This window comes from Pungitius pungitius, chromosome 10 (assembly GCF_949316345.1).
Source record: "Pungitius pungitius chromosome 10, fPunPun2.1, whole genome shotgun sequence".
Classification (NCBI taxonomy): domain Eukaryota; kingdom Metazoa; phylum Chordata; class Actinopteri; order Perciformes; family Gasterosteidae; genus Pungitius; species Pungitius pungitius.
This window is the reverse complement of record NC_084909.1, coordinates 2,866,950-2,893,948: the sequence shown is the minus strand read 5'-3', so window position 1 is coordinate 2,893,948 and position 26,999 is coordinate 2,866,950. Positions and strand designations below refer to the sequence as shown.

The window sequence follows — 26,999 nt, the reverse complement described above, 5'->3', positions numbered from 1 at the left end:
TTGACACCAAGCATCTGTCCGTCGGCCCCCAGCTCGATCTCATCCAGGGGGGAGTCATGCTGAGTAGAAGCTGTGACCATCGTGGATTGTGGAGCTTCTTGAAGAGTTTTAAACTGTTACGCCGGCGAGCGATTGTTGACGTCCGTTTGTTCTCATGAATCAAAAGCATTCAGAGTTCAGACCGACGCCGCGAAGCAGCCATCTGCTGGTCTCATGACTTTTCTGCCTCTGTCATGCACACACACACACACACACACACACACACACACACACACGCTACACCGACTTTTATTCATGACAGTAAACCAACACCCACCTTATCTAAGCCCAACCTCACCTTGAACCGTGTAATGATTCATATTATGGTGACTCTTTTTATTCCCATACGGAATGTCATAATCCCACCACAGACGCACACACATGCACGCGCAAACACAGACGCACACGCACACACACACACGCACACACAGGAACGTGCACGTGGACGCACGCACACAGAATGAGTGGTGGAAAGTGTTTTAGTGCCCTAGCAGCTTCTGAGGAGACAAAGAACACACAGCAAGCGTCCCCATCTAATACAGAGCTGTAGCTGTTTGTGCAGAAAGAGGGCGTGTTTGCCTGCGCCTGTGTGTGTGTGTGCATGCGCGTGTGTGTTTGCGCGTGCATGTGTGTGTGTGTGTGGCGGAGACACAAACGAGGGAGTTGTCAAAGCCGGAGGGAGACGCAGAGGGAGACAGACGAGGAGAGACATGCCAAAGTGGATGAGCTTTAAACTGTTCAAAGAGAGCAGCAGAGTGAGTACGAACGGGGGGGGGGTTGTGGGGGGTGTTGTGGGGGGGGGGGGGCACTTTGAGGGTTCCTGAGCGGTGGCGTGTGGAGCCGGTCCGGTTGTGCCTGCTGGGGGGTTTTCTCCATGTGTGCGCTCGTGTTCGTGACCTTTCGCCGAGGCGTCCTTTCAAGTCGACCCGGTTGGTTAAATTTATTTTTAAATAAATGCAGCTTTACATTTAAGGACTATTTAAAAAAAACAAACAAAAAAAAGAGCAGATCTGTTAGTTGTTCCGGAGCTTGATGTGAGGAAAAAGTGTTTAAGGGATTCGAGTTTGGGATCCTGATCATACGTGCTGATTTCCACTTGGCGCGTGTGTGTGTGTGTGTGTGTGTGTGTAACTGGGGGGGTTAATGGTTAAACAGGGTGTGAATGTGTGTCCCAGGCAGGCAGACAGGAAGCTGCAGGAAGAGGTGGACAGAATGAGGGCTGTTTAAATCCTCAAGTTATACTGCTGCCCCCCCTCCCCCCCTCATCCTTGTCCACCCCCCTGTGTCCCTAGCGCTAACGGTTTGGCACTGGGGTTGCATTCATTGATCTGCAGCATCACACCTGTGTCTCAGGAGGAGTTTGGGTTAAAGCACCTCAACGATTTACCTGCAGCCAAACAGGAAATGATTCCACTTCTTCAATCCCAGCTGTTAAATAATAATAAATTACTAATAATCAATCGATAAGCGTGTTGACTAAGCAGGAGTTGCTGTGGTGTGTGTGCGCTGCTACGTAACACCTGGCTGCTATGGCAACAACAGTAACTACAACAACCACAACGTCCATTTATATCGTGATGCGATACTCATGCTGTTATTGTTTTTGTTACTTAGTTCTTTTGGAGATTCTGTATAACGGTGATAATAACGAACCGGTTCCCCGTGAGGCCCTTTCGCTCCCGTTCAATTCCCCCCCCCCCCCCCCCCCCCCCCCCCGTTAAACTCACGCCGACCCGCCATGTGACCACGGCGTAGGGAGCACATGAGCACAGAGGCGGCGCTCTGTTTCGGACCACTCCTCGTGTCCCGCTGCGTCCCCCCCCCCCCCCTTCCGCAGAGACGTCAGTTGGGACAATCAGCCGCCGGCCGGCGTCCCCTGATGATGGAGACGGGCGTCTTCTGTCCACCTCACGTGACGCACTGGTGCCTCCTTGGTGTTTGCGTGGCGGAGAACATCCTCACGGTGGTATCCTCACATGTTGAAGTTCACACATTGCTCACATAAACTAGGATGGAGTCTTCTATTTCTGGTTTATCTGTCACAACGTCTCTGGAAAATATCTGTCTGGCTGAATGCACTTTTTTCGGACTTTGAACGGTAGAAACGTCCCGCTGCCCTCGTGAGATATGGTGACAAATATCCTCCGCATCATCATCTAAATGTGTCTTCATTACGTTTGTGTAGCTCCGCGAAATAGAGATTCATTTCAGCCGAGAGAGAAACAAGCCGGCCCGGGTTTGAATGTGGTAGAGAGCCTGGCTCTGACTCCTCTTCTCCCGCCGAGTCGACGCAAGTTCTGCAAATGGGTTTCATATGAGATTTATATTTTCCACACGCGCTGCCATTTCAGCTCGTATCAGAGAATGTGACGGCTAAATGGATGCAGCCTCCGCTCTGCACGCTTCATATTCCTCAGGACTTTACACTTTATTTGCATCTTTGCTTATCGGTGCGTCTTATTCTAGTGAATCATTTAATAAAAGAATAAACGCAAAACAAATAGTAATTGTTACGACCGGCACCGAAAATTTGGGTTTTTTATCAATGAATGACTTCAACGCGCCTCCCCCCCCCCACCACCCCCCGGCTGTGCGTGGGTTTCGATGCCCGGAGACGCTCGCGTGGACGAGAGACACAAATAAACGTCCATTTCACGCAGCCTGCCTCTGCACAACGGAGCAAATTCAATTATTGTCAGCGCATGGAGGCCTGTGAGGGGGGGGGGGGGGGGCAGACCCAGACCATCTGTCAGGTATAAACTCACCTGCACTTTTTATAGAAACTTGTTGCTAGGAGATATTTAGACCCACAAGCAGCCTGCTTACACCCCCCCCCCCCCCCCCTTTCGTCTGGACAATGAGAGGTGAGCAGGCGAGGCCGATGGATGGACAACGAAGGTTGTTGTGGCCGCTTTAATTTGCTGTCAGAAAGTAGCATAATGGTTATAGAAAATAGTGTCCGTTTCATTCATTCATAATAAGAGAATGAAACAAGTCTGACTTTGACGGCTGAAGTGATTCATGAATATTCCGTATCAGGCTCCCTGTTGGTGTTCACAGCCTGTGGACATGAACACTGTGTGAACATGAAGAAGGTGTGTCGGGTCACGGGTTTACCTGTCAATCATTTACCCCCGATGACCGTCTGCTGGATGACGTTTACAGCCGCTGCTCCGGATGTGGTCGTCGTCCTGGGCTCGTAGTGAGGACGGGGGTTGTGTCCCTTTACAACGGGACGTGAGCGTGACGGGTGTCCCTTTAAGGGCCGTGTAATGCCCGTGATGCGTCCCCGGATTAGAGCTCGCTCCCAAAGGTCACAGAGTGGTCCGCGTACGTTGCCTGGCAGCAGAGCGCGAGGATCCGCACACTGTCCCTTCTGTCCTCGGAGGGGGGGGGGGGGGGGGGGGGTGGGGGGCGCCCTCTGTGCTCCTGGGTTCTCTGCTGGTTGTTAGATATCAGTTTTTTTGCTCTGGAAATGTGGGGGGTTAAAGGCGTAGTTTGAAATCCTCTCTCTCTGTTCGCAGCTCTCTGGAGGGTGCGAGCTCACCGTGGTCCTTCAGGACTTCACAGCAGGATGCAACACGGAGATGTCCGTCAGCACCGGTGAGATAGACACCCACTCCCCGCGCCCCGCCCCCCATTCCCCCCTTTCAATCTAAAGATGATATGTTGTAATGTATTGAAAACCATTAATGAGAGATTTCTTCAAAATAAGATTGTGTGAGGTTGTCGATCCGCTTCTCCCCCCCAGGCCAGACGGTGGAGCTGTTGGAGCGGCCGAGCGAGCGGCCCGGTTGGTGTCTGGTCCGGACCACCGAGCGCAGCCCGCCGCAGGAGGGCCTGGTCCCGAGCTCCGCCCTCTGCGTTTCGCACTCGCGCTCCAGCGTGGAGATGGACTGCTTCTTCGGCTCGGGGAGAGGTAGGAAGAATCCAGAGGGAGGGGTTCAGCACTGACCTCTGCTGGTGACATGAGGGAATTACATGTGGTCCTCTCAGGATCACACAGAAGCATTTAAATCACAGTCATGTGTATATAAATATTCACATTTGTCCTCAAAATAATGAGGCAATAAGGCGCCTTTCAAAATAAATTCAAATAATGAATTACAGGACAATCTGTTTAAAAAGAATGATCAGAATGCATCTGTGCATTGTTTACAGAGGACGAGTTACTCAGCAATGTGTCTCTAAATTCATGTCACTGAGTTGATGGAAGTGCTCTGAGCAACGATTTTAGAAAGTTCTGTTGTGACTTTAGTTGTTCGTGTCTCATGACAAAGAGACACCACTAAATAAAATAAAAGACTCATTCTTCGCGGTTACCATAGTTACGCACACACACACACACGCCTGGAGTCTGAGGTGTCTTATCGCGAATGGACACAGAGCAGGTTGAGCTGATGGCGTCTGGCGATGAGCTGACCCCATTGCATCATGGGAGTTTGACAGACATTTACCTCCGGGAGCTTTCATCGTGTCAGGTGGCCGAGGGGAAGCAAACATAACACACTCGGTGTTATCCTCTCTAATCATCTTATCATGTGTTCAAACCTTGAATGCAATAACAACAAAGGTCCCCTCTCTCACACACACACACACACACACACACACTGCTTTCCTAGTATAACTGGTATAACTGGCCATCCTGCTACAGTTGTGTCATCAGCGAGGGTGTTTGTGTGGGTGGCGGATTCCTCTCCACTGTAGAAACACACACACACAGACACATAGAGACAGACAGACACACACACACAGACACAGTGGCGGATCAGCTGCTTTGCCTGACGCAGCCATGGTGTGTTTTATGCTCTTGCTCATGAAAAGGATGTTTTGTGTTTCTGTAGAGATGCAAATCTGAATGCAGCCGCTACACATGGAAATAAACTCAAAGGCGCACACACACACACACTGACACACACACACACACACACATATTCCAGACACACTTGCTCAGGGACGACAGTAGAAAACGAAGGGGGATGAAAAGATTAATTAGGTGGTTTCCCTCCATTTAAACACTAAACTGCTGATTGACTAATTGACCAAACCCTGTGGCCATAATCTGAATGTGTTGAATAGATTTAACAGCTGAAGTGTGCACTGAACTTTACTGGTGAATATACTGGTGAAGTCTTCTACTGGGCTGGGATCGCTCTCGCTTCTCTTTGACGTGGACAAAGTCTGTCCTCTTGTTACGAGGCCGCTGCCGCAGAAGGGACCGAGTTTTTAAGGTGACCCCCCCCCTCCCAGCGGCTGTAGTTGGGTGTGATTTCAGCTGAAGTTCACTTGTGTATAAAATGGGACACTGCAGGGGGACGGCTTTATGTAGGTCAAGTTGTCTCACCTGCTGCTGCAGTGGACGTGGTCACACACACACACACACACACACACACACCAGCTCTTATGACGGAGGTAGAAGGTGAGTGGTTGAGGTGGTTCACTCCTCGTGGAGGAAAGAAGACGAGACGGAGAGCTGATTGTTTGTGGCTTCGTCCATCGAAGTATTATTAAAGCTTTAAAAGTCGAAGGTATTCCTGGAGAAACCGAATGCCAAATTGATCATATTTAACATCGCATTCACGTTGCAGTGAAAGACGCACATTCCCACTGTCACTTTTCTCCCTCACACACACACACACACACACACACACACACACACACACACACACACACACACACATACACGCACAGCACACATCCAGAGTCCCGGCCCCCCACAGCGGGCCCCACGATTAACACCCGACTTCTGTCCCAGACAGAGTATGTGTGTGTGTGTGTGTGTGTGTGCGCTCCTCCTCTGTCTCCTCCCACCTGGTTCCACCCATGTGAGTGTGGACCTGAAGCTCTCGGTGAACTCACTCACTCGGTCGGTCGGCTCGACCGGCTTCAGCGGTTTGAGTGAGGCAGCCCGGACAAGAGGGAGAGGTGTGTGTGTCTGTGTGAAGGATGTGTGCGTGAAGGATGTGTGCGTGAAGGAGGATGAAGCGACGCCTGAATTGCTGTGGATGGATCCTCAGCCGCTGCTGCTGCTGCTGCTACAACAGCACAGGTGGGCCCTTTGTGTGTGTGTGTGTGTGTGTGTGTGTGTGTGTGTGTCCTTCACCTAATCACGGAAGGGTTGACAAACCAAGAAATAGCTGTGGTGTCGTGTGGGGATAGAAAATGGATTGTGAGTCAGAAAGTTGTGTCACACAGAGACGGTTTCTGCCTTTTTCTCGGGGGAGAATCGGAAGTTTGATTGCGCAATCTGCTTCCCACAATTAAGTCATCCTCTGCACAGTGTGTGTGTGTGTGTGTGTGTGTGTGTGTGTGTGTGTGTGTGTGTGTGTGTGTGTGTGTGTGTGTGTGTGTGTGTGTGTGTGTGTGTGTGTGTGTGTGTGTGTGTGTGTGTGTGTGTGTGTGTGTGAGGTACAGCAGCCTATGCCAGCGGATCCACTGTGATTCCGCCCTTGTAATCGTTCCGTGAACCACGGGCGACCGTTCCCACGGACACCGGCCACGTCGCCTTAGGACCGGCGCGTGTCTCCGGGCGAAGCCCTGCAGTCTCCTCCGTGAGGGACCGTGAGCTTCTTTGAGCTCCAGGTTCTGCGCTCGGTGGGTTTTGGGGGCCACGTCTAAAGCACCAAGGGGAATTCGGGGCCCTCTTCTCCCCATTAGCATCTCTTTGTTGTGCTTTCCTGATGACGCAGCGCTTTCCTGCCCAGTAGAAGGAAGTCTGATCACAGACCATTTATATATTTACATTTTGGACACGTCATTTTGGTTCACTCATTAAAAGGTGTGGACAAACCACTCACTCGGTGGTTATTTTTTTATAAATGTTCAGATTCCTTACTTTTTTTAGTAAGTTAAATGAGTGATATTTGTGTGGCATGACGGCTGCAGGCAAGCGCACATTTAGAGGTGAAGCCTTTCTCCCTCAAGGCCGAGGACGACTGTTATCACCTTAGTGCGTCTTTGAGAGCACGTGTATAGTTGTTGTGCGCGCGCTCTGAGCTAACGTTTAACCCCGGCCCGAGTGGACCGACGGTGGACTTTGAGCCCCGCAGTGCAGGAGTTTGTAGCTCAGATCTGATCTGGGGTCACGGCCGTTGTTCCCAGAGGCGGCGTCTCCGTTTTCAAGTAAACAAACCTGCAGGACAGTCCAGGCGGAACCAAAGAATGCTCTTTCGACGAAACTTGGATTGTGCCAAGAATTCAAAAAATGCATTGCGTTGTTTGTTTTTGTTTTATCCTTCCACGTATTCAGAACTAAATTTGGCTTCCCATGAAACACAATCGTTTAAATTGACGCACACAAATTGACGCTCAGCTGGTTCGACGGGCTCGACGCATCGTTACAGCGAGCCTCTGCATGCTGTGAGCTCTGATTGGACAAAAGTCATTTGTTCTTGTGGGATCTTTATCTCTCACACACACACACGCTAATCAGTAAGTCCATGATTAAAAAGCCCGGTGTTTGGTTTTGGTCCGACCTTTAAAGCCGTCCCTTGACAACCGTATTAATATTCTTACTGGCCTCTGGTTTCAGTGTGTCACATGTCAGTTTCTACTCGTCACCTTTCAAAATAAACCTCCGCCTTGGCAGCAAGTCTAACCACTCGGTGCTGACTTGTAGGTTTATTTGCTTAGTCAGCGTGGTGTTGTGTTTTTTTAATTTATTTTTAAATACGTAAGGCACAAGATACAGCGAGGTATGAGCGGAATGTGCCCCCCCTACCCCCAGATTACTGTCCCTTCTTGTCATGCAGTGAAAAGCATGATGGGAGGAGGGCGAGTGGGAAACACAACTGCAGTATCAGTACTTTTCACATGCCAGTGTGCTTACTGCACCACTTAGTGTGTGTTGGTTTACTACTTTATCTGATTACTCCAGACTAGTTTGGTAAGTCACCTGCAAGTGTGTGTGTGTGCGTGTGTGTGTGTGTGTTGAGCACAGCAGCCGTTTCAGGACTCTGTCAATGGAGGCATTCATGGACAAAGAGTGTGTGTGTGTGTGTGTGTGTGTGAGAGCACAACCCCTCTTCTGCTGCATTCAGACCACTGGTTTGGTATCTGTAGACTGGAGGTCCGATCTGTGTGTGTGTGATTAAAGATACTGAGTGATGGGGATTCTCACAGTAGGACGTCTGTCTTCCTGTCGGCTGCTGAACAAAAGCTTCCTTGTTTGGTGTCACCTGACTTTTGGCCGTCGGTGTGACACCGCTGTACTCTGCAAAGCCAGCGCGGAGTTTGTGTGAGCAGTACTCCCTCCTTCAAACACCACCTCTCCAGCGAAGCGAGAAACGCTCTTTGACAGCCCCCCCCCCCCCCCTGAAAGTAGTATAAAGCGTGTGGTGACGTCACGGCGTCGGGAGTCGGGAGGCAAACCCTGACGCCCGGGTGGAGGATGAGAGCCTGCCGCTCCCTTCTGAATGGTGTCATTTACTACTTTCCAGACTGCCCGCTACAAAGGTTCTTTGTCCCCTCGTGTTCTGCTTTGCAGAGGGATGTGTTTGGGGGGCCCGTTAAGGACGAGGACGTCACTGGAGCACCATTCCACCTGTGACGTCGCGTCTGTAGTCCTGCGCGCCGCCGTCGTCACCTCTTCAGTCGTCAGGGGCCCCTCTTCAAAGCGCACGGCAGGAGCCGCTCAACAGCACTCGAGGGAGCAGACGGCGGGGCGCGCAGGCGGAGCGGTGAACGGGGGACAGTCCAGCTGGTGAAAGGAATTCCTGCCAATCACACAGCAAACGTGTCTCACGTATTTACGCTGCCCTTGGTGTGTGAGGAAGTGCTGAGGTCAGCACGTGCTTAGGGGTTGCACCAGTTTCATCAGTGGTTCTGTTGCATTGTGGGTAAATTGCTTCGTCTTTAGAGCTGCGGTATTGAGGGTCCAGCGCATGTCGGGCCAATGCAGAGCGGAGCGCGCCTGTTAGCAGCTAGCTGCCATGATAGCAGCTAGCTGCCATGATAGCAGCGCGGTAGCTATTTGCCTGGAAAATTGTGTGTTCTATCCACACACAGTCTTTTGTGTTTATTCATGTCTCGTAGGCTCAGTAGTACGTCGTCTCCCTCTCAGGAGACCTACAGAGAGCCAGAGGCCTCTTTTTTTCCCAGCTATGCAGCTGACACAATCAGATAAGGACTAAAACAACTAAGATATGAGGACAATGAAGAGGGCAGGTAAGGGAGACAGGTGTATGAGGAGAAACATTCTAGGTGGAAGCATGGCTGTGGTCTGGTCATAATTATATATATATAAATATGCTTTTCTGCAAATTGTTGAACTGATCTGACTTTTGTCATTAATAAAAATGAAGGTATAAATGTGTCCACACATGGATAGTAGAGCGGGAACCCCTCGAGATACCGTTGACCCTTGACCTTCCATTCCCTGTTTGACACAAGCAACAAAAACCACGGGAGCCGCTGCACAAACCATGGATTTAAAATATGTCAAACACTGCATTATAATATTTAGATGGGACACAAGAGCAGCTGCAAAACCCATTTTATTCACTCCCTTCACCAGATTCAAACATGACGCTTTAACTTAATTAAAAACGAGACAGGTAGGAGAAGGATAATATCTACTCACACGGAGGTCAATTATAGTCCTTCACAATAAAAGCCACAGACTTCCATTTTTGTGTAGAGGCTTTTCATCTTATGACCCAAACGCCAGCTTTTTTTCACGGGTCCTGAAGCGGCTCGTTGGATCGGTCGGCTCTCTCTAAAAGGTTAACCGGCCCGACTCCTTTCAGAAAACTACACGGTCAGCGGCCCCGATGGAAAGACTGAGTCGGTGACCAACCTCCAGCCGCAGCCGTCCCTCAACTCGCTGCAGTCCAGCTCTCCGGGTCCCAAGCGCTCCGGGAACACTCTGAGGAAGTGGCTGACGAGTCCCGTCCGCCGCCTCAGCCACGGCAGCTCGGTCAAGAAGCTCCCCGGCAACAAGCCCAAGAAGAGCGGTGAGGGAGAAGTCGCACATCACAGCATGACCCACATTCTAAGGTTTTACATGTTCAGGTGTTTGCTGTGTCAACCTGTGGTAGCTGCCATCGTTCATCTGTCGTTTTTATTTCATTTATTTGCACTGAATCTGTGTCATTAACTTCAAAACTCCCTATTATCTTGAATCCTTAAATCCAATAATGCCACAAGGTAGCTTTTGTTAATTTATTGACGTGGTGATGGGGGTGATTGACAGGTCCGGGAACAGGAAGAGAGGAAAGCAGAAAGAGTATTGACCTTGGACAGGCTGACCCTAACCAGCCGGATTACATCATCGACGAGGTAAGAAGCCACATTCATGCAGAGTGTTTCCCCCACTGTGCTTCCTGTCTTTGGATCATTTATATTTCAAAATAAGATGCCGTTTAGGAGATAGTGGATCCAGAGAAGTTTTGTCAACGCACTTTGCCCGCTTGCCTAAAACCTAAACCTTACCTAAAATAATAGCATTCCCTAAACTAGCTGCCATTATCTTTTCCTTTATAGAACTTGTTCTTGTCTTTTGATAATAATTCTAACACATTTTGTTCATTTTAGATGTTACATTTAGATCTAACGTTTGCTTACATCAGTTGTCTTTAAATACATGATCAAATATGCCAATCCACCCAAAGCAAATGGTCAAAACAACGTCTGGGCATGTTTCCGCGTTGAAAGGTATGCATAACCTGCATATCCTATTTACGGCTCTTATCTGTTCCTGTACACAAAGCCTCTGTCATCAAAAGGTAATCCATGGCCTGCTCCTCCCCAGGAAGTGCATAGGCCCACACTCAAATAATATTATTATTACAATAAGAGAAAATACAACATATTTAGATTTCCTTGATTATATTTTTCTTCCCATGTGAATTCTGTGTCAATTCTCACCTTTGTATTCTAGAAACAATCATATGACTTATGGAGTGTGACCATAACCACAGGGTATTATGGGGGGAGGAGGAGTTTTTATTATGCGTTTCTAACTGTGTGTGTGTATGTGTGTGTGTGAGACTCTGCAGAGGTTCCACGTTAAGGAGATTAACCCCCTCTCTAAGACCCCCTCTGGGATGCAGAGCGGTGGGGAGGAGGAGCAGGACGAGGAGGGTCACAACCCTCTGCCTCCCCCCATGGAGATCATCAAGGACTCCTCGGCTCAGGACGACAAGGTGAGCCGGTGCGCGGGGGGGGGGTGTTTCCTAATGACTCCATGTAACATCTGTCAAAGCGCCTGCAGCGTTTCTCTTTGATCTTTAAGCGAAAATACCGACCGCTTTCCTCTCTTCCTCTGTGTGTTTTTTCCTTCCCTCCTTCTCTCCAATCTTTCAAACCCGGCTGGCTTTCTTCTGGTTCCTCCTCTCAGTCTTCATCTTTGCTAACGTCTCTGCAGTCGTCCTCTGAGGTTCCCAGCGCTGCAGAGCTGGTTAGCGCCATAGAGAGACTGGTTAAAACCAAGATGGTGAGTGTGTATGATTGTGTGTACTGGTCATACACACGGGCACTTTTACTCATCTATTTTCTTTTGTCATGTGCAGAATTGGAAGTGGTAGAGAATAGTTTCTTTGCTTTCCTGCGTGTGACTAATAAGTATGATGGAAAGTGGAGGAGCCGTTGTTTGTGTGTGTCTGTGTGGGGGTTCATCATCCGCCTCTAAACACTGACCTCCCCTCCTCAGACTCTGGAGCCGGGAGCGTACCCCGGCTTCTCGCCTCTCTCTCCCCCGGAACAAACCACTCCCGTCCAGCCCCGGAACCCCGAGCTGGAGCAGAGAGCCAAAGCGATGAGAGGACGCATGTGAGTCCTGATCTCAACAGCCACCACGTCTGTGCAGGTTTTACCCCGCAAACCTTTTTGCTTCTGAGGGAACCCTTTTTGGAACGGAGGGTTTTTCAAGGGTTCTTTGTAAGACCAAAGAACGGGACTTTGAAGGAGGAATTATTCAAGGACCGCAGACCACAGCAGGAACACAATGCTGATGTGAAACCAGGTTGGGTTTATAGATGGGACCCGTTGAATAGAAACAAAGGTTCTTGATCAAACCCCATGGTTGGGTTGTGGATGAAACCCTTGTAATATGAAAGGTTACGGTGTGAATGTTCCAGGTAGAAGCCCCCTGTGGCTTCGTTAGCACCACTACGCCTTTTGTGTACTTTTTTCTTTTAATGCGCCGAGTCCTAGTCGACGGTCAGCTGATGTCACTGTTTGTTCTGCACAGGTTTGTCCTGAACGAGCTGATTCAGACGGAGAAGGACTACGTCAAAGACCTGGGCTTCGTGGTGGAGGTGAGACACACAGGTTGAGGTGGGGTGGTAAGGGGCGGGGCTTATCAACAGGTTATTTCCTAAGCTTATGACCAGCACAGATTTGATATGGAAAAGGACCAGTATAAGACTGTATAAGTATTCCCACTGTAAAACAGTCCCAAGATATTTGCGAAGGGCGAGCCCCATGAACATGGTCACCCTCTCTTACCCCGCAGTGCATCATGAAAAGGATCGAGGAGAAGGGCGTCCCCGAGGACATGAAAGGGAAGGACAAAATCGTCTTTGGGAACATCCGCCAGATCTACGACTGGCACAAAGAGTAAGTGGGACAAGCTCTTTGGATGTGAACGTAATGTGTGCGAAGAGCTGCCCCGTTGGAAACGTCCCTCCTCTGTCTCCGGCAGCTTCTTAGTCGGAGAGCTGGAGAGCTGTCTAGAGGACCACGAGCACCTCCCCGAGCTCTTCATCAAACATGTGAGTGCAGTATTGTGAGTGCTGAGGACGATGACTTTGTGCTGTTGAAATGTATTTGACCCGAATGGTGTTTGTTGCAGGAGAGAAGACTCCACATGTACGTGATTTATTGTCAGAATAAGCCAAAGTCTGAGTACATTGTTGCAGAATATGACACCTTTTTTGATGTAAGTGACATTTTTGGGCCTCTGGTGATATACGCTTTTACTTAAAAAATCATATTTAACTGACCAAATGTACGAAGAGGAGGACAAATGGATAAAAATGAAGTGTTTTCTCTTCCAGGCAATTCAGGTGGAAACCCAGTCCAGGTTTACCATCAGTGACTTCCTCATCAAACCCATCCAGAGAATTACTAAATACCAGCTATTGCTCAAGGTATCATTTTCTGGTTGCTGGTTGAAAGCAAAGAGGACCTCTTCCTTTGCCTGACTATTGGTGTAAGTTGAAGCGTTAATGTTGCGTTCATATCTCTCTTAAGGACTTCTTGAAGTACAGCGCCAAGGCCGGCATCGACTGCGAACAAATCGAGGTAAAATCTCATGCGTTCAAAGACTCGTCTGAATCCGGGCGCTTTTTATTTTGTAAATGCCAACACAACTAATTATGACAAATCTCCCTCTCTGGCTCCCACAGAAAGCGGTAGATTTTATGTCTCAGGTCCCTAAGCTGTGTAACGACATGATGAATTTGGGTCGGCTGCAGGGGTACGAGGTACGTTCGCTTCCTGTTCGGCCCTCGGCCCAGTGCACCCTCCACCCGTTCACGACTGATGATTTGATCAACTGTGTTGACCGAGCCACTCTCTCTGCAGGGTAAGCTGATGTGTCAGGGAAAGCTGCTGCAGCAGGAGACCTTCTTTGTGATCGAGCAGGACACTGGCGTCCTGTCGCGCTCCAAAGAACGCCGAGTCTTCCTCTTTGAGCAGATCGTCATCTTCAGCGAGCTCCTCAGGAAAGGATCGTCCACGCCCGGGTACCAGTTCAAGAAGAGCATCAAGGTGAGCGGAGGCTTTTTCTGAGAATAGGTTATATTAGTGATGCGCGATGTCAGAAAACTGAAAATCTATGGTCTAATGCTGAAAATAAGCCTCGGCCATCCCTCCTGCACAGGTATGCTTCCTGGGTCTGGAGGAAAGCGTGGACAATGATCCCTATAAGTTCGTCTTGACGTGTCGCTGCTCGTCGGATCGGTTCACCCTCCAGGCTGCCAATGTCGACATCAAGCAGATCTGGGTCCGACATATCCAGGACGTGCTGGATGCTCAAAGCAACTTTCTGTGTGGTGAGAAAGCATGCAGGCACTCATACAAAGTCGAAGTATGTAAAGTCAAAAAAAAGATTTGTTGTTTGGAAAAAGGTCAAAAAATGTTTCAGGGAAAAAAGTTAGGTAAAAAATTGTTTGAAAAATGTTTTGGAAAAAGTAAAAACAAAAATTAGGTCTAAAAATATTTCAGGAAAAAAAATTCCAAAATTATTAGGTCAAAAAATGTTTTGGACAAAAGAAATATTAGGTTTACAAAAATTACAAAAAATGTTTGAAAATGTTTTGGGAAAAGTCCAAAACAATTTGGTCAAAACAATTTTTGGAAAAAAAAGTCCAGAAATATTAGGTCAAAATTTAATTTGGGAAAAAGTAAAAAAATATTAGGTCAAAAATCTTTTGAAAAATGTTTTGGAAAAAGTAAAAAAAAAGGTCATTTTTAGGGGGGAAAAGTCCAAAAATGTTAGGTCAACAAATGTTTTGTCAAACACATGAAATTTGGTCAAAACATGTTTTGGCAAAAGTGTCAAATAATGTTTGAACAATGTTTTGGGAAAAATCCCCAAAAATTAGGTCTAAAAATATTTTGGAGAAAAAAAGTCCAGAAATATTAGGTTGAAATTTATTTTGGGAAAGTAAAACAGTAAAAAAGTAAAACAAAAATAGGTCTAAAATTTTTGGGGGAAAAAAAGTCAATTAGGTCAACAAATATTTGGAAATGTTTTGGAAAAGGTACAAAAAATGAGATCTAAGAATGTTTCATTCAAAAAAATACAAAATATGTTATGTCAAAAAAAGTAAAAACTGATCTGCATGTGATTTTTAGCTCTCCAGTCCCCTATTGAGTACCAGAAGGAGAAGGGCGGAGCGGGCAGCAGCTCCTCGCTGACCAGAAACCGCTCGTCATCTGGGAACCGACCGTCGTCAGCAGTCGTGTTTGGTGAAAAGGAGGCGGAGCGAGGGAGGACCCCCCCCTTAGGTCAACAAATGTTTTGGAAAAAGCAAAAAAATAAAATGATGTCTAAAAATATTTCATGAAAAAAAATTCCAATATTATTATGTCAAAATGTTTTCAAATTTTTTGGGAAAAAGTCCAAAAAAATATGGTCTCAAAATGTTTTGGGGAAACAAAGTCCAAAGAAATATGGTCTCCAAAATGTCTCAAAAAAGTGAAAAAATATTAGGTCAAAAAATGTTTTGGGAAAAGTTTGGTCAAAACAATTTTTGGAAAAAAAAGTCCAGAGATATTAGGTCAAAATTTATTTTGGGAAAAAGTCTAAATATATTAGGTAAAAAAATGTTTTGGCTTTGAAAAAATTAAAAAAATTATAGGTCAAAAAATGTTTCAGGAAAAAAAAATCCTAAAATTTTAGGTCAAAACATGTTTTGGAAAACGTTTTTAAAAAATAGGTCAAAAAATGTTTCAGGAAAAAAAATATTAGGTCAAATAATGTTTGAACAATGTTTTGGGAAAAATCCTAAAAAATTAGGTCTAAAAATATTTTGGGGAAAAAAAGTCCAGAAATATTAGGTTGAAATTTATTTTGGGAAAAAGTAAAACAAAAATAGGTCAAAAATTTTGGGGGGAAAAAAAGTCCAAAAATATTAGGTCAGCTAATGTTTGGAAATGTTTTGGAAAAGGTACAAAAAATTAGATCTAAAAATGTTTCAGGAAAAAAAAGTACAAAATATGTTATGTCAAAAAAAGTAAAAACTGATCTGCATGTGATTTTTAGCTCTCCAGTCCCCTATTGAGTACCAGAAGGAGAAGGGCGGAGCGGGCAGCAGCTCCTCGCTGACCAGAAACCGCTCGTCATCTGGGAACCGACCGTCCCTGGGGGATCACAGCCGACCGTCGTCAGCAGTCGGGTTTGGTGAAAATGAGGCGGAGCGAGGTAGGACCCCCATTAAGCCGTCTACCTCCAACGGCGGGTCGACGTGCTTAGAGTCCAAGGTGAGTTCTTGCAGTCGCCCTCCACTTCCAACTGTCTTTGGTTATCGAATCATAATTGTTTTTAATTAAAAATAGGATGTGGTTCCTCAGGGGGTAGTTTTAAACTTATGGCTCTGTTTCATTTTCCACTTTTTGGTCAACTGAGGCATGAATCCACTTTTCTACCTTCATTTTGTCTGCTCAGGCCATTTGTTCCCTGAAAGCCAAGGGTAAAATCTGGGCTACTGCAGGTGTAGCAACACACTGTTCATATATACACACACACATACACACACACTTTCCGGCCTACTTTGAGTGAATCTTTGAGGCCCTTTAAATGACAAGCGTGACGAAATTCATCGCTGCCAGCCTCCAGGGTGCAGATCCAAATGTCTTGGCTTCATTTCTTTTTTGTACAGGTCATCACATGTTCAGACTGCTTTTTATTCCCTCCTCTCGGCTCTGACCTTCCTCTGCACCTACTCAGGTTATGGTCAGCAGGACTGTCAGCCAACCCACATCGACTCGCCTTAACCATGTCCTCACCTTGTCTCCGTCCATTATTTTCATACTTTTTTCTGTCCTCTACTCCTCAGGGCTTTGACCGCAGCTGTAACGGCGTCTCCTCCACCATGCTGGTCTCCCGGGACTACTCGGCGCTCAAGGAGAACGAGATCTGCGTCAGTCAGGGAGAGACGGTCCAGATCCTGGCCACCAATCAGCAGAACATGTACCTGGTCTACCGGCAGGCCAACAGCCAGTCGCCGGCCGCAGAGGGCTGGGTGCCGGGACACATCCTGGGCCCGCTCACCAAGCCCATGAAAGACTCCTCTTCCACCTCCTCCTTCTCGGCGGCGGTGGCCGATGCCAACAACATCAAGTAAGTCCCCCCCTCCCAACCCCCGGCACCTCTTTACCTGCAGACACCTGGTTGGGCGTCAGACCAAGCCCTCGGATTGGATGACAGATTTGTGGTGACCAACTCTGTTTTTTTTCATCCACTTTTATCCCCAGTTCCTAAACCCCCCCCCCCCCCGCCCCCCTGGTTTAAGAATGAACTCTCGGAGGCTTTTTTTTTGTATTTTAACTCCAGACTTGTTGCTCCTCGGAGGTAAAATGTACAGAACTGGTCTCTGCTGCAGTGACAGTTTTATCTCCGTTGATTCTGTGGCAACTTCGCGAAAATGGATCAGACTTGCAACAGAACCTTAACACACACACACACACACAAACACTGGTTCCTTTCCATGTGATCGAGTTCTGAGGATTTATCACACAGGAAACAGACTGGATAGAAAATATTGTAACTTGTAGCCAACTGGATATCAGAGAGAGAACCATTGAGACTCATGTGGAGCTAAAACCGGACTCTTATTTCAGTTCCTAACACCCTGCTTTTCTTTCTTTTCTTTTTTTTTGTATGTATTTTTTCTTTTCAGTTTTTGAAAAAACCGAACTCACCTGGGGCATTCAGGTGGACACCGCCCCGTTCTCCGCAGTGGAGAAGTTTATTTTGTTGTCTGTGGCAAAGTTTTTGTTTATTCCTCCTGTTGTTGTTTCAGCCTTGTTAATTATTATTTTATTTTATTCACAAAGTGGGGTTGTTTTTCTCACATGTTGATTTTGTACATTAATGTCGGCAGTTCACTGTACAAAGTTCATCTTTTTTTTTTTTTTTTTTACCAAAGTTCTAGAACATTCCTGTTTAAAAACTAAAAAAAATCCCTTTTGCACTATTTAAGATAAAATATGAAGAAAAAATATGAATAAAGTCAGGCTGTGCAATATGTTGCGTTTAATGGCAACGGTCAGCATTGAACTGTTGTTAGTCTAATACTAATGATTTTAAATGTATTTTAAATATGTAAAATAAACCTTTTGGACTTGAGCATGAGTTAGCAAAGCGACGTGAAGGTGAAGCTGTTTTGTTCTGCGGTAGACTGAAGATGATGATGTAGTTTTTAATATTTGTAAATAAACTACAGCAGCAAACATTAAAGTGAGCGGTCCGCCTGCTTCTGTGTGCGAGTTGCTCTGTTTAAAGGGCCAGCGTGTAGAAATGTATGTAGAAGGTAAGGCCTCTTCAGAGCGTACCGGCCCTTTAAGGAGGATTTAGGTGACTAAAGGGGTTTGCTTCACAAGCTGATACAGACATGAAAGTGTGAATTAGTACATTTTACAAGGTTACGTCAGCCGCATCGAGGATCATTTTTAGGGAATATGAGAAAGTGAATGTGACTATTTTAAATATTACATCACTAAAGCTGCCTCTTTTCCGTATGTTTAATTTCACCCTATTGTATATTGTTCTTGTAGTGACATTTTCTTTAACCTTGTTTATTTTAATTTTTTTTTACTAACAACGGTTTGACACTCCACAGAAGGCACAAACTTGAAATAAGAGTTGAGAAAAGCAAAAAACGTCTGCATGCTTTAATGTCGGGACCATGGTCCATGTTCTATGAATCCTGAGGAGACACCACACTGGGTCTCTGGTTGAGTGCGAGACGAAGGTACGTTACGCAGCGACTCCTCTCTCCTCGGGTCCGTCTCAATAAAGACAGGCCGAATGTCCTCCTGTCCTCCCTCTGTCCTTCCTCTCCTGTATCTTAATGGACCAGAAGGGTCTGGCTGCAGCTTCAGGCAACAGCGACCCCGCCAGGACATGTGCAGACATGTTGTGACAAATAATCAACATTATAGTCTAATCTTATAATGTGAAGCAACTCCATTTCATGATAAATATTTTTATTAAGTTTGAGATTCTTTTTTTTTTTAAATTTCTTACGCAGATAACTTTCTGAAACCTTTTGTAATTGGTGATTTTCATTCTGTAGGTCAAAAGTCAAATGCTTTTGATTTCAAATTCCTGTACAAATGAAGTCACTGTACTATGAATGATTCAAATGCTCTATAAAACAACACAGTAGCCAACTTTATACAAAATACGAACCTTACTGGTGCTGCTTATCAAGTTTTGACTAATTAAAAAAAAGTTCATTATGTGGCAGAAATCAGCCCCCATGAAGATGAGGAATAGTAAAGGTGCTACTATTAGCTAGTTAGCGTAGCTTAGCTTGCTTGTGCATATTGTGTTGTATCATTTTGATTGAGTAGCAGCTGAGCTGTTAGCATGCTAGGCTAGCATCAAACGTCAAAAATAAAGAGCGAAGGGCTGATGGCTGGCGAGGGTCCTGAGGAAGACTGGACGGCCGAGTCGGGCCCTGCAGCTGAGCCTCCTTCTGATTGGCTGGTTGATGTTTCTCGTTCCTGTACCGAACAGGAAGTCTCTGTCGTGGAACACGCTGCGCGCCCGGAAGCGCGCCGAGGCCAAGGACGTCTCCTCGTTGGCGGTCAGGGGCCCGGAGAACGGCCTCCTCCGTAAGCCCAAGGAAGGCGCGGGCCCTCCCCCCCTCGCCTCCCCGGCCACCAGGCCAAAGGGCAAAGTGAGTAACGCGGGCTGACGCCTCGCGCGTGTGCCGCGACCCACTCACCTGCCGCACTTGGTTTTTAGTTTTTATTTCTAACCCGTGTGTGTGTGTCCGCTGTGGTTCTCAACCTGTTGCCGCCATGGTTTAAATGTAATGTTCATAAAGTACATTTCGTATTGAGAAACGGTGCAGAATCGAGATTCGGGGGGAGTAGCCCTTGACGCTGTAAGCGCCACCCCCTCGTGCTGTCGCGACAGATTGGACGGTTGAGAACTATTAAGCCGGCAAGTTTTATTTCAATTGTTTTGTTCTAACACAGATCCTCAGATGCACTGATTGGAAAATAAAGCTTGATTTTTTTTTTTTTTGTGTTTTTGCGTTGTGTTTTACTTCTGCCTCCTCTTGCATGGATAGAAGTGTTTTCCTGGAGAGCACTAACATGTTGGAGCTTCAGGACGGTGACAGGTCCAGTGGATGTTAGATGTTGTGCTGCTAGAGGAATGCACAACCTTCCCCTATACGTTACACCCTTTCACCCTTTTTGGAATATATGCAAAATAAGTAAATGTCAACGAGACCCAGGTCAGAAAATGTAAAGTGAACTGTGTGTTTTACTTGTGCAGCTTGGAGCCATCTCTGGTTTCAGTATATCTTCCAATCATTAGAATCAACAAAAAGTATAATTTTATTTAAATGTCGTAAATGAATGAATGAAAAAAAACAGCCAGAAACCACCCTTTTTCTTAAACGTTTTCTCTACTTAAAATGTGCTTTTGAAGGACAAAAATAATTGTGGAGAAGTTTCAATGAAGCGTCTCCTTATTGGCCGTTTAAAGCTTCATCCCAATGCGCGGGTTGATTGCTCTTTTGGTAAAGTGTGACATCACTCTGCCTCGGGAGGAAAGGAATGTGAGGATGTGTAAGTGGTGATCAAGAGCTAAGAACACCTTTTCAGGTGAGTATCGCGCAGATAGAAGTTCTTTCACCGCCCGTAGTTACCTTCCAAAGGTTTGTGATTTCCCACAAGCATTCATACTCCTGATCTTCTCTTCACCCTCCTCACTTCTCCTCTTTCCCACGTTATTTTTCTTTCCTCCATTTTTCTCATTGTGTCCCTTGTTGTTTCCTCCCCTGTTATTTGACCTCATTTCCCTTATTTCCTCTGTTTATCTCCTTGTTATATTTGGACACCATTTCTTCCTTTGAACCCTCCTCCGCCCCCTTTAACTCCCACATCTTTTTCCATTCTCACACCCCCCCCGCTGCCCGTCCTCCACCAGGACGTCCACACTTCAGACGAGTCCGACTGTGACGACGACCTTGACCCCAACGCCGGCATGCAGGTACGCACGCACGCACTATTTTACTAACCCAACACGCAAAGATTTAAGGACACAAAAGTCACAGCTCCAGCATTATTTTTTAACTTTGAACTCGTCTGTTTTCCAGCTCCTCAACCCAAATTTCATCCAGGAAGGTAAGAGCCGCATGAAGCCTCCTCAGATACGCACGTTTTGAGTGTCAAGACGCTGCCGTGCTGCAGCAGGGGAAAGAAAAGGAAACACCCTGATGTCGCAGTACTCGTCTTGGCCACCAGAGGCTGCAGTCAGCCATTAAGGGTTGAAAAACACGTGAACTTCATGAAGATGAGTTTGATGGTTTAAGTTGGCGTGTTGGGTGTCTCCCTGCGGGCAGTGGCCCCAGAGTTCCTGGTGGTCCTGTCGGACGTGGCGTGTGCGTTCGGGGAGACCGTGGTCCTCTGCTGCAAAGTGTGCGGCCGGCCCAAACCCTCCGTCACCCTGAAGGGGCCCGACCAGAACCCGGTGACCAGCAACGCCCGCTTCACCATCGACATCAGGTCAGCGCGTCTCCCGTTGGTCCTGATCTCCGCCGTTTCTTCCCCCTCTGACTCTTCCCGCTCTTCTTCCGTCTCCTCTGCAGGGATACGGGCGACATCTTGTTGAAAATCTGTAACCTGATGCCCCAGGACACCGGCATCTACACCTGCGTTGCCGTTAACGACCACGGCTCCGCCTCCTCCTCCGCCTCCATCAAAGTGCAAGGTGACTCCTGTTAGAGGGTTTCCCCTTTATGAAGCCTTTCAGTCCAGACTAGATGTTTATGTGTTCTTTATACATACATGTATATGTTTTTTTTTTTCCCCTGCAGGCATCCCAGCATCCCCTGGGAGGCCGGTGGCTCAGGAGGCCAGCAGCAGCGCGGTGATGATCCAGTGGGCGGCGCCAGCTTCCTCGGCTCACTGTGCCGTCAGCAGCTACACTGTAGAGTACAGACAGGAAGGTGTGTGTGTGTGTGTGTGTGTGGGACGGGGATGGGGGGGCGGGGGGGGGGGTCCCCCGCGCTGATCAGCATGTCACTGTCGTTTGCTGCTGTTTTGGCAAACACCTTTTTCTCCTCCCTCGCCCCCTCAGACTCGTTGCTATGGCAACAGGTGGCCAGCAGCAGGGAGGAGTGTGTTCAGATCGACGCCCTGATCCCCGGAGGTCACTATCAGTTCAGAGTGCGAGCCTCCAACCGCTGGGGGGTCGGCCCGCCGTCCGAGCCCTCCAACATGATCACACTGCCCAGCAGCAGTAGGTCCCCCCGCCCCCCCCCCCCCCACACACACACACACACACACTGTGGTCCGGTAGTCTTCATGCTAAGCTAGGCTAACCTCATCCTCCCTCTGCGTCCAGGTTCCCACGATGGAACCGGGATCCAGTGGAAAGAGAACTTTGAGTCGACCTTCTCTGAGATCTGTGAGATCGGAAGGTACCCGCGTCTCGGCCCGCTTGATTCTCGGCCCGGAACCAGCACCGTTTTTAACGGTTCATTTTGTCTCTGTGTCACAAGGGGAAGATTTTCTGTGGTGAGAAAATGTCTCAACAAGTCTACAAAGAAAGAGGTAAACCGTTGTGATGCTTTTGTTCGTCCTTCTTTTCTGAGGTACTCAACGTCAAAATGAAGGTTTAGTTTTTTCCGTTTGATCAGGTTTACGATTAAATGACGTATCGTAAGTTGAAATTTAGTTTTGGTTTCCAGATCCGCGTTTTTATTCATATAAAATTGTTTAATTTTCGCATACGGCTACAGTGACCAACCCAGTAGTTGCTGTGTTCAGGTTGCAGTTAAGTTTGTGAGTAAAAAGATGCAGAAGAAGGAGCAGGTGGCGCACGAGGCGGACGTCCTCCGGCACGTGCAGCACCACCGGCTGGTGGCGCTGTTGGACACGTACGAGTCGCCCACCTCTCTGATGCTGGTCCTGGAGCTGTGAGTCCGTCTCCATGGCAGCGGCGCGTGTCTCCTTGTGGCCCCGCTCGCGCCTCTGAATGTGAGTGTCCTTGTGTTGCGGCAGGCTGGAGGACGGCCGTCTGCTCGACTACCTGGTCGCCCACGACGAGCTGATGGAGGAGAAGGTGGCCTTCTTCGTCAGAGAGACCCTGGAGGCCCTGCAGCACCTTCACACCTGCCGAGTGGCCCACCTGGATCTGAAGGTCAGTGGTGGTCTTCGTGGTGGGACCTTTTGTGTCCACTCGGGCGCTGAATGCGAGGTTGAACTGCGCGCGTGTGTCTCCGCAGCCCGAGAACATCCTGGTGGACCTCCGCTCCCCCGCGCCGGGGGTCAAGCTCGTGGACCTCGGCGACGCCGCGCAGCTGTCCGCCCACCGCCGCCACGTCCACCTGCTGCTGGGGAGCCCGGAGTTCGCCGCGCCGGAGCTGATCCGCGGGACGCCCGTCTCCGTGGCGACGGACGTGTGGGGCGTCGGCGTGCTGGCCTACGTGGCGCTCAGCGGCGTGTCCCCGTTCCTGGACGAGTCGCCGGAGGAGACCTGCGTCAACATCTGCCGCCTGGACTTCTGCTTCCCGGACGAGTACTTCCGCGACGTGAGCCAGGCGGCGAGGGACTTTGTGTCCTCGGCGCTGCAGCAGGACCCCAGGAAGAGGCCGAGCGCCACCTGCTGCCTGCAGCACCCGTGGGTGGGGCGCGGGGGCGCGCACGGCGGGGGCGAGTACTCCAAGACCCCCCTGGACACCACGCGACTGGCCACGTTTATTGAGCGGAGGAGGCAGCTGAACGACGTTCGGCCCGTGACTAACATCAAAGGGCTGGTGAGCAGCAGCATGGGCAGCACGCTGTGACACCCCCCCCCTCCCCCCGCCCCCCACCCCGGGGGCCCCCGCAGCAGCAGCAGCAGCAGCTCTCTATGTACATTAAGCTTTGCATCGTCTTTAGTATTTGTCCATGTGTGAGATGATTGATTGAAGGACCCCTCTTCCACCACTTCCTGCTTCATTGATATTTAGTTACTGACCCGTAAACACCGAGAACCCAAAGAAATCACACTGTGAGCGGCAACATATTAGTTTATATTTGTAGTTTGTATTTTTCCAGGGGACAGATGATATATCGGAGGCCCAAGACTTTTGGGTCAAGCAAGTGATTTTTTTCTTTTTTAGGCCTGTTGCTTAGCGACACCGCGGGGTGGACAACGTAACGTGTGTGTGTGTGTGTGTGTGTGTGTGTGTGCGCACACATTGAAGAGCTTCGGCGGGGGTTGGAGCTGCAGCGCGTCGGGTGTGGTCTCCTCTGGCCGCGAGGTTGTAACCAACCCGAAACCAGACTGTAGAGGAACCCACGTGGCCCACGAAAGTTTGGTTTCAGGGGATTTTACGGGCCAAAATGTCCGCAATGATATCGGATCCCTCAACTGAAATGACCTTTAACGTTCAAAGCGTCTGACAGTAAATGTGGCTCAAGGCCTCGCTTAAAGAACGCTCCGGTGAATATTATTGCAGCAGGTTTTTCTCCAACATGGCCTCTTCTGGTCCATTTAGGCATAACGGAGCGATTTAAAGCACCAACGTTTGAAGGCTTCTTGCAAAGACTTGATTCAAAAGTGTTGAACCTCGCTATAATACGCCTTTAATTCCTGATGTGTTTATATATTTTATCAGGAGAAATGTGCATGTCGACCCGCAGCAGCCCTGGCTGCACTGTGAGCTCAATCACGGACTGAATCTGAACTACGATGAACTGGGATTAAAGCTGGAAGCATCGACCACACGGGAGGTCAAATAATCTAGAGACTGGGACCCTTCAATCTGTTTACAAAAGAAAAGGTAGAATAATCAGGGAAAAACCTGCATGAAAAATTAGAAATCAGGTCAGAAATCGCAAAGCCGTTTGTGCGTTTGTGCGTCACCGTGTCGAGTAACCGGCCTGCAGCGTCTGGGTTCAATCCGCCGTCTCCACTCATGAATGTACAAAGAGAAGAAAAACGTAGAATGTGTGCTCCGCTTTAGCCGAATGCTTTCCTTTCACAATGCACCCCCCCCCGCGCCCCCAACGTCATTTAGCGTAGTGCAAAGCTCAGCATCTATCTCTGTGCAGCGGGGGGGGGGGGATGCAGACGCCAGTCACAGTTCTGTTTGTGTAGTAAGAGAGACACGGTTCCAGGGTCCGATCACACGATGATGTCATCGTTCAAGCATGGCAGCAAAACCCTTCTCAGCGCGCTGATGGATATTACTCTGTTTATGTAGTTCGTCCTTGTTTGGAATTAATTGCATTTCAATGTATAAACTCCATAGAATATTAGTAGTTCACTATTTTTTACTGAAAATAAATCCGCAATAAAATTGACTGAATTTCTGTGTAAACAACTAACGCAAACATCACATTTAAGCTCCGGATAAATGGAGGGTGGAATTGACATGAACCCTCCCTCTAGCAGCCGTGATGAATGGATGAATCCGTTTCATATCTGCTGCCCGACACGTCAATCAAACAGATGTAAAAAGGTGAACACATGGTGTCATTGTATGAACTCGTACAAATAAATGTAAAGAGTATTGTATGCACAGCAAGTCAAAGTACTTATTTTAATCTATTCAGTTATTTATAATCGATGCGTGAAGTTGTATAAAATTATCCATTTGACTGCTGGCTGATCAGAACTACAATTGATGTATTGATTTCATCCCCCCCCCCATCAGGTGCACTCCCATGTACAGGCTGCTTTGTTACACTCTGCTAATAAAGGACCTGCTTGTTTGTAGTTGTGTGTGTCTCCACTGGGGGGAGCTGTAACACCACTAATGCTGATGACCTTAACGATTGTAGAAAAGAGATTTAGATTATTTTGGAAGCTGAACTTAAGCCGTTGTTTAGATAATAACAAACCCCCCCAAAAAATGATTCAGTGTATCGTAAAAGCTGGTGAGTGTGAGCAAAAGCCTGCACTGACTTTTTTTATATTATTTACTGCGTGTGTGTGTGTGTGTGTGTGTGTGTGTGTGTGTGTGTGTGTGTGTGTGTGTGTGTGTGTGTGTGTGTGTGTGTGTGTGTGTGTGTGTGTGTGTGTGTGTGTGTGTGTGTGTGAGTGTGAGAGAGAGAGAGAGAGAGAGAGAGAGAGCGCGCACAGCAGGGTCGAGCTCTCGGCCCCTGACACAGTTCCCGTTCTGTGAGTTGTGTGCACGTGGTCCCCGCGTGGTTTCTCCTGTGGACCCGATGGCCGACTCGACCTTCGAGAGAGGAAGACGAGTCGTAGATGTTGAAGTGACTCCAGCGATCAGGTCCCTTTGAACCGTTCTGTACGTTTATTTTACCGGCTGCCTCAGTTTGGAAAGTGTGTTTTCACCCAAACAAAAGCGTTAACGCCTCACTTTCGACTTCTATAAGATGGAGAGACAACGCTAAAATAAAATAAATCTCACGTTTGTGTGGCTACCTATGAAGGAAAAACAACCACTTCATCAAAAAGGCTTGTAAAAAAACAATTTTATTTTCATTGTCACTTCAGCCCAAACCAAAAAGTCCTTTTACCTTTCCAAATATTCACGTGTCTTAATTACATTTACTTGATTTCATTCAATATTTTACTGCTCCGTATGATGGTTTATTTTGTCTGCTTTCTGCCCTGTGGCCACAGGGGGGCAGTGTTGAGCCGGCCACTACTTGGCAGTGGCTGCAGGTAACGTGTCTGTGCGGCGCCAGAACAAAACGCAGCTCGTTCTGAGCATTTGAGATAAAACGTAAAAGAGGTATAAAAAAAAAAAGGTGCAACAGCATGTAAAAACACTGTGTGATTAACGCAAACCTCTACCTCCCGGCCCCTCAGGGCCACACCTCCGCGTGGCGAGGCCTCGGGGGTAAAGTGCGGCTCCTGCTGCCCTACGTGTGGCCCAGAGGCTCGGCGCCGCTGCAGGGGCTCGTGCTGCTGCTGTGCGCCGCCCTGCTGGCTGCAGAGCGCCTGGTCAACGTGCTGGTGCCCGTTTACTCCAAGAACATCGGTGAGCACCTGGAACGCCGGATGACACGGCATCCGTCATGACGTCATCGGCGGCGCCGGTGTAGTAGTTTGCCAGCTGCTGCGGGGTGAAATTTGATTGGCCGGGAGGAGGACGGACCTTTATCTTCCTGCGCCGTGCCGTCGCCTGCCAGAAAGTCTTTGGTGCCCTGTTTTGTACTCCGGACCGCATCCAGCACAAGGCGGCATCCCAGAAGCCTCCACTTCTGTGTGTGTGTGTGTGTGTGTGTGTGTGTGTGTGTGTGTGTGTGTGTGTGCGTGTGTGTGCGTGTGTGCGCGTGTGCGAGGTCACCCCCTCCTGCCAGTC

The 26,999-nt window shown here is 48.1% G+C and overlaps 1 protein-coding gene across 5 annotated transcripts in view; it reads left to right on the top strand.

Annotated features, from left to right (window-relative positions):
- The window catches only part of kalrna (kalirin RhoGEF kinase a), a 65,363-nt gene extending 40,337 nt beyond the window's left edge, over positions 1–25,026 (top strand). For 2 of the 5 annotated variants that reach the window (XM_062565239.1, XM_062565238.1), the window contains exons 39-69: positions 3,564–3,642; positions 3,791–3,958; positions 9,786–9,992; positions 10,232–10,317; positions 11,037–11,183; positions 11,378–11,473; positions 11,690–11,808; positions 12,230–12,296; positions 12,494–12,597; positions 12,683–12,752; positions 12,833–12,919; positions 13,038–13,130; positions 13,234–13,284; positions 13,389–13,466; positions 13,567–13,752; positions 13,865–14,036; positions 14,842–14,994; positions 15,752–15,969; positions 16,545–16,828; positions 19,232–19,394; positions 20,660–20,722; positions 20,829–20,856; positions 21,075–21,237; positions 21,321–21,442; positions 21,549–21,680; positions 21,812–21,973; positions 22,079–22,154; positions 22,236–22,287; positions 22,504–22,652; positions 22,738–22,876; positions 22,962–25,026. In XM_062565239.1, the coding sequence (XP_062421223.1) occupies positions 3,564–3,642; positions 3,791–3,958; positions 9,786–9,992; positions 10,232–10,317; positions 11,037–11,183; positions 11,378–11,473; positions 11,690–11,808; positions 12,230–12,296; positions 12,494–12,597; positions 12,683–12,752; positions 12,833–12,919; positions 13,038–13,130; positions 13,234–13,284; positions 13,389–13,466; positions 13,567–13,752; positions 13,865–14,036; positions 14,842–14,994; positions 15,752–15,969; positions 16,545–16,828; positions 19,232–19,394; positions 20,660–20,722; positions 20,829–20,856; positions 21,075–21,237; positions 21,321–21,442; positions 21,549–21,680; positions 21,812–21,973; positions 22,079–22,154; positions 22,236–22,287; positions 22,504–22,652; positions 22,738–22,876; positions 22,962–23,522 (4,275 nt within the window). In that variant the 3' untranslated portion in view covers positions 23,523–25,026. Of the gene's footprint in view, positions 1–3,563; positions 3,643–3,790; positions 3,959–9,785; positions 9,993–10,231; positions 10,318–11,027; positions 11,184–11,377; positions 11,474–11,689; positions 11,809–12,229; positions 12,297–12,493; positions 12,598–12,682; positions 12,753–12,832; positions 12,920–13,037; positions 13,131–13,233; positions 13,285–13,388; positions 13,467–13,566; positions 13,753–13,864; positions 14,037–14,841; positions 14,995–15,751; positions 15,970–16,544; positions 16,829–16,962; positions 17,948–19,231; positions 19,395–20,659; positions 20,723–20,828; positions 20,857–21,074; positions 21,238–21,320; positions 21,443–21,548; positions 21,681–21,811; positions 21,974–22,078; positions 22,155–22,235; positions 22,288–22,503; positions 22,653–22,737; positions 22,877–22,961 lie in introns of those variants that run through there. The other 3 variants (XM_062565237.1, XM_062565236.1, XM_062565240.1) reach the window with 2 other exon arrangements.
- The last annotated feature ends 1,973 nt before the right edge of the window (positions 25,027–26,999 follow it).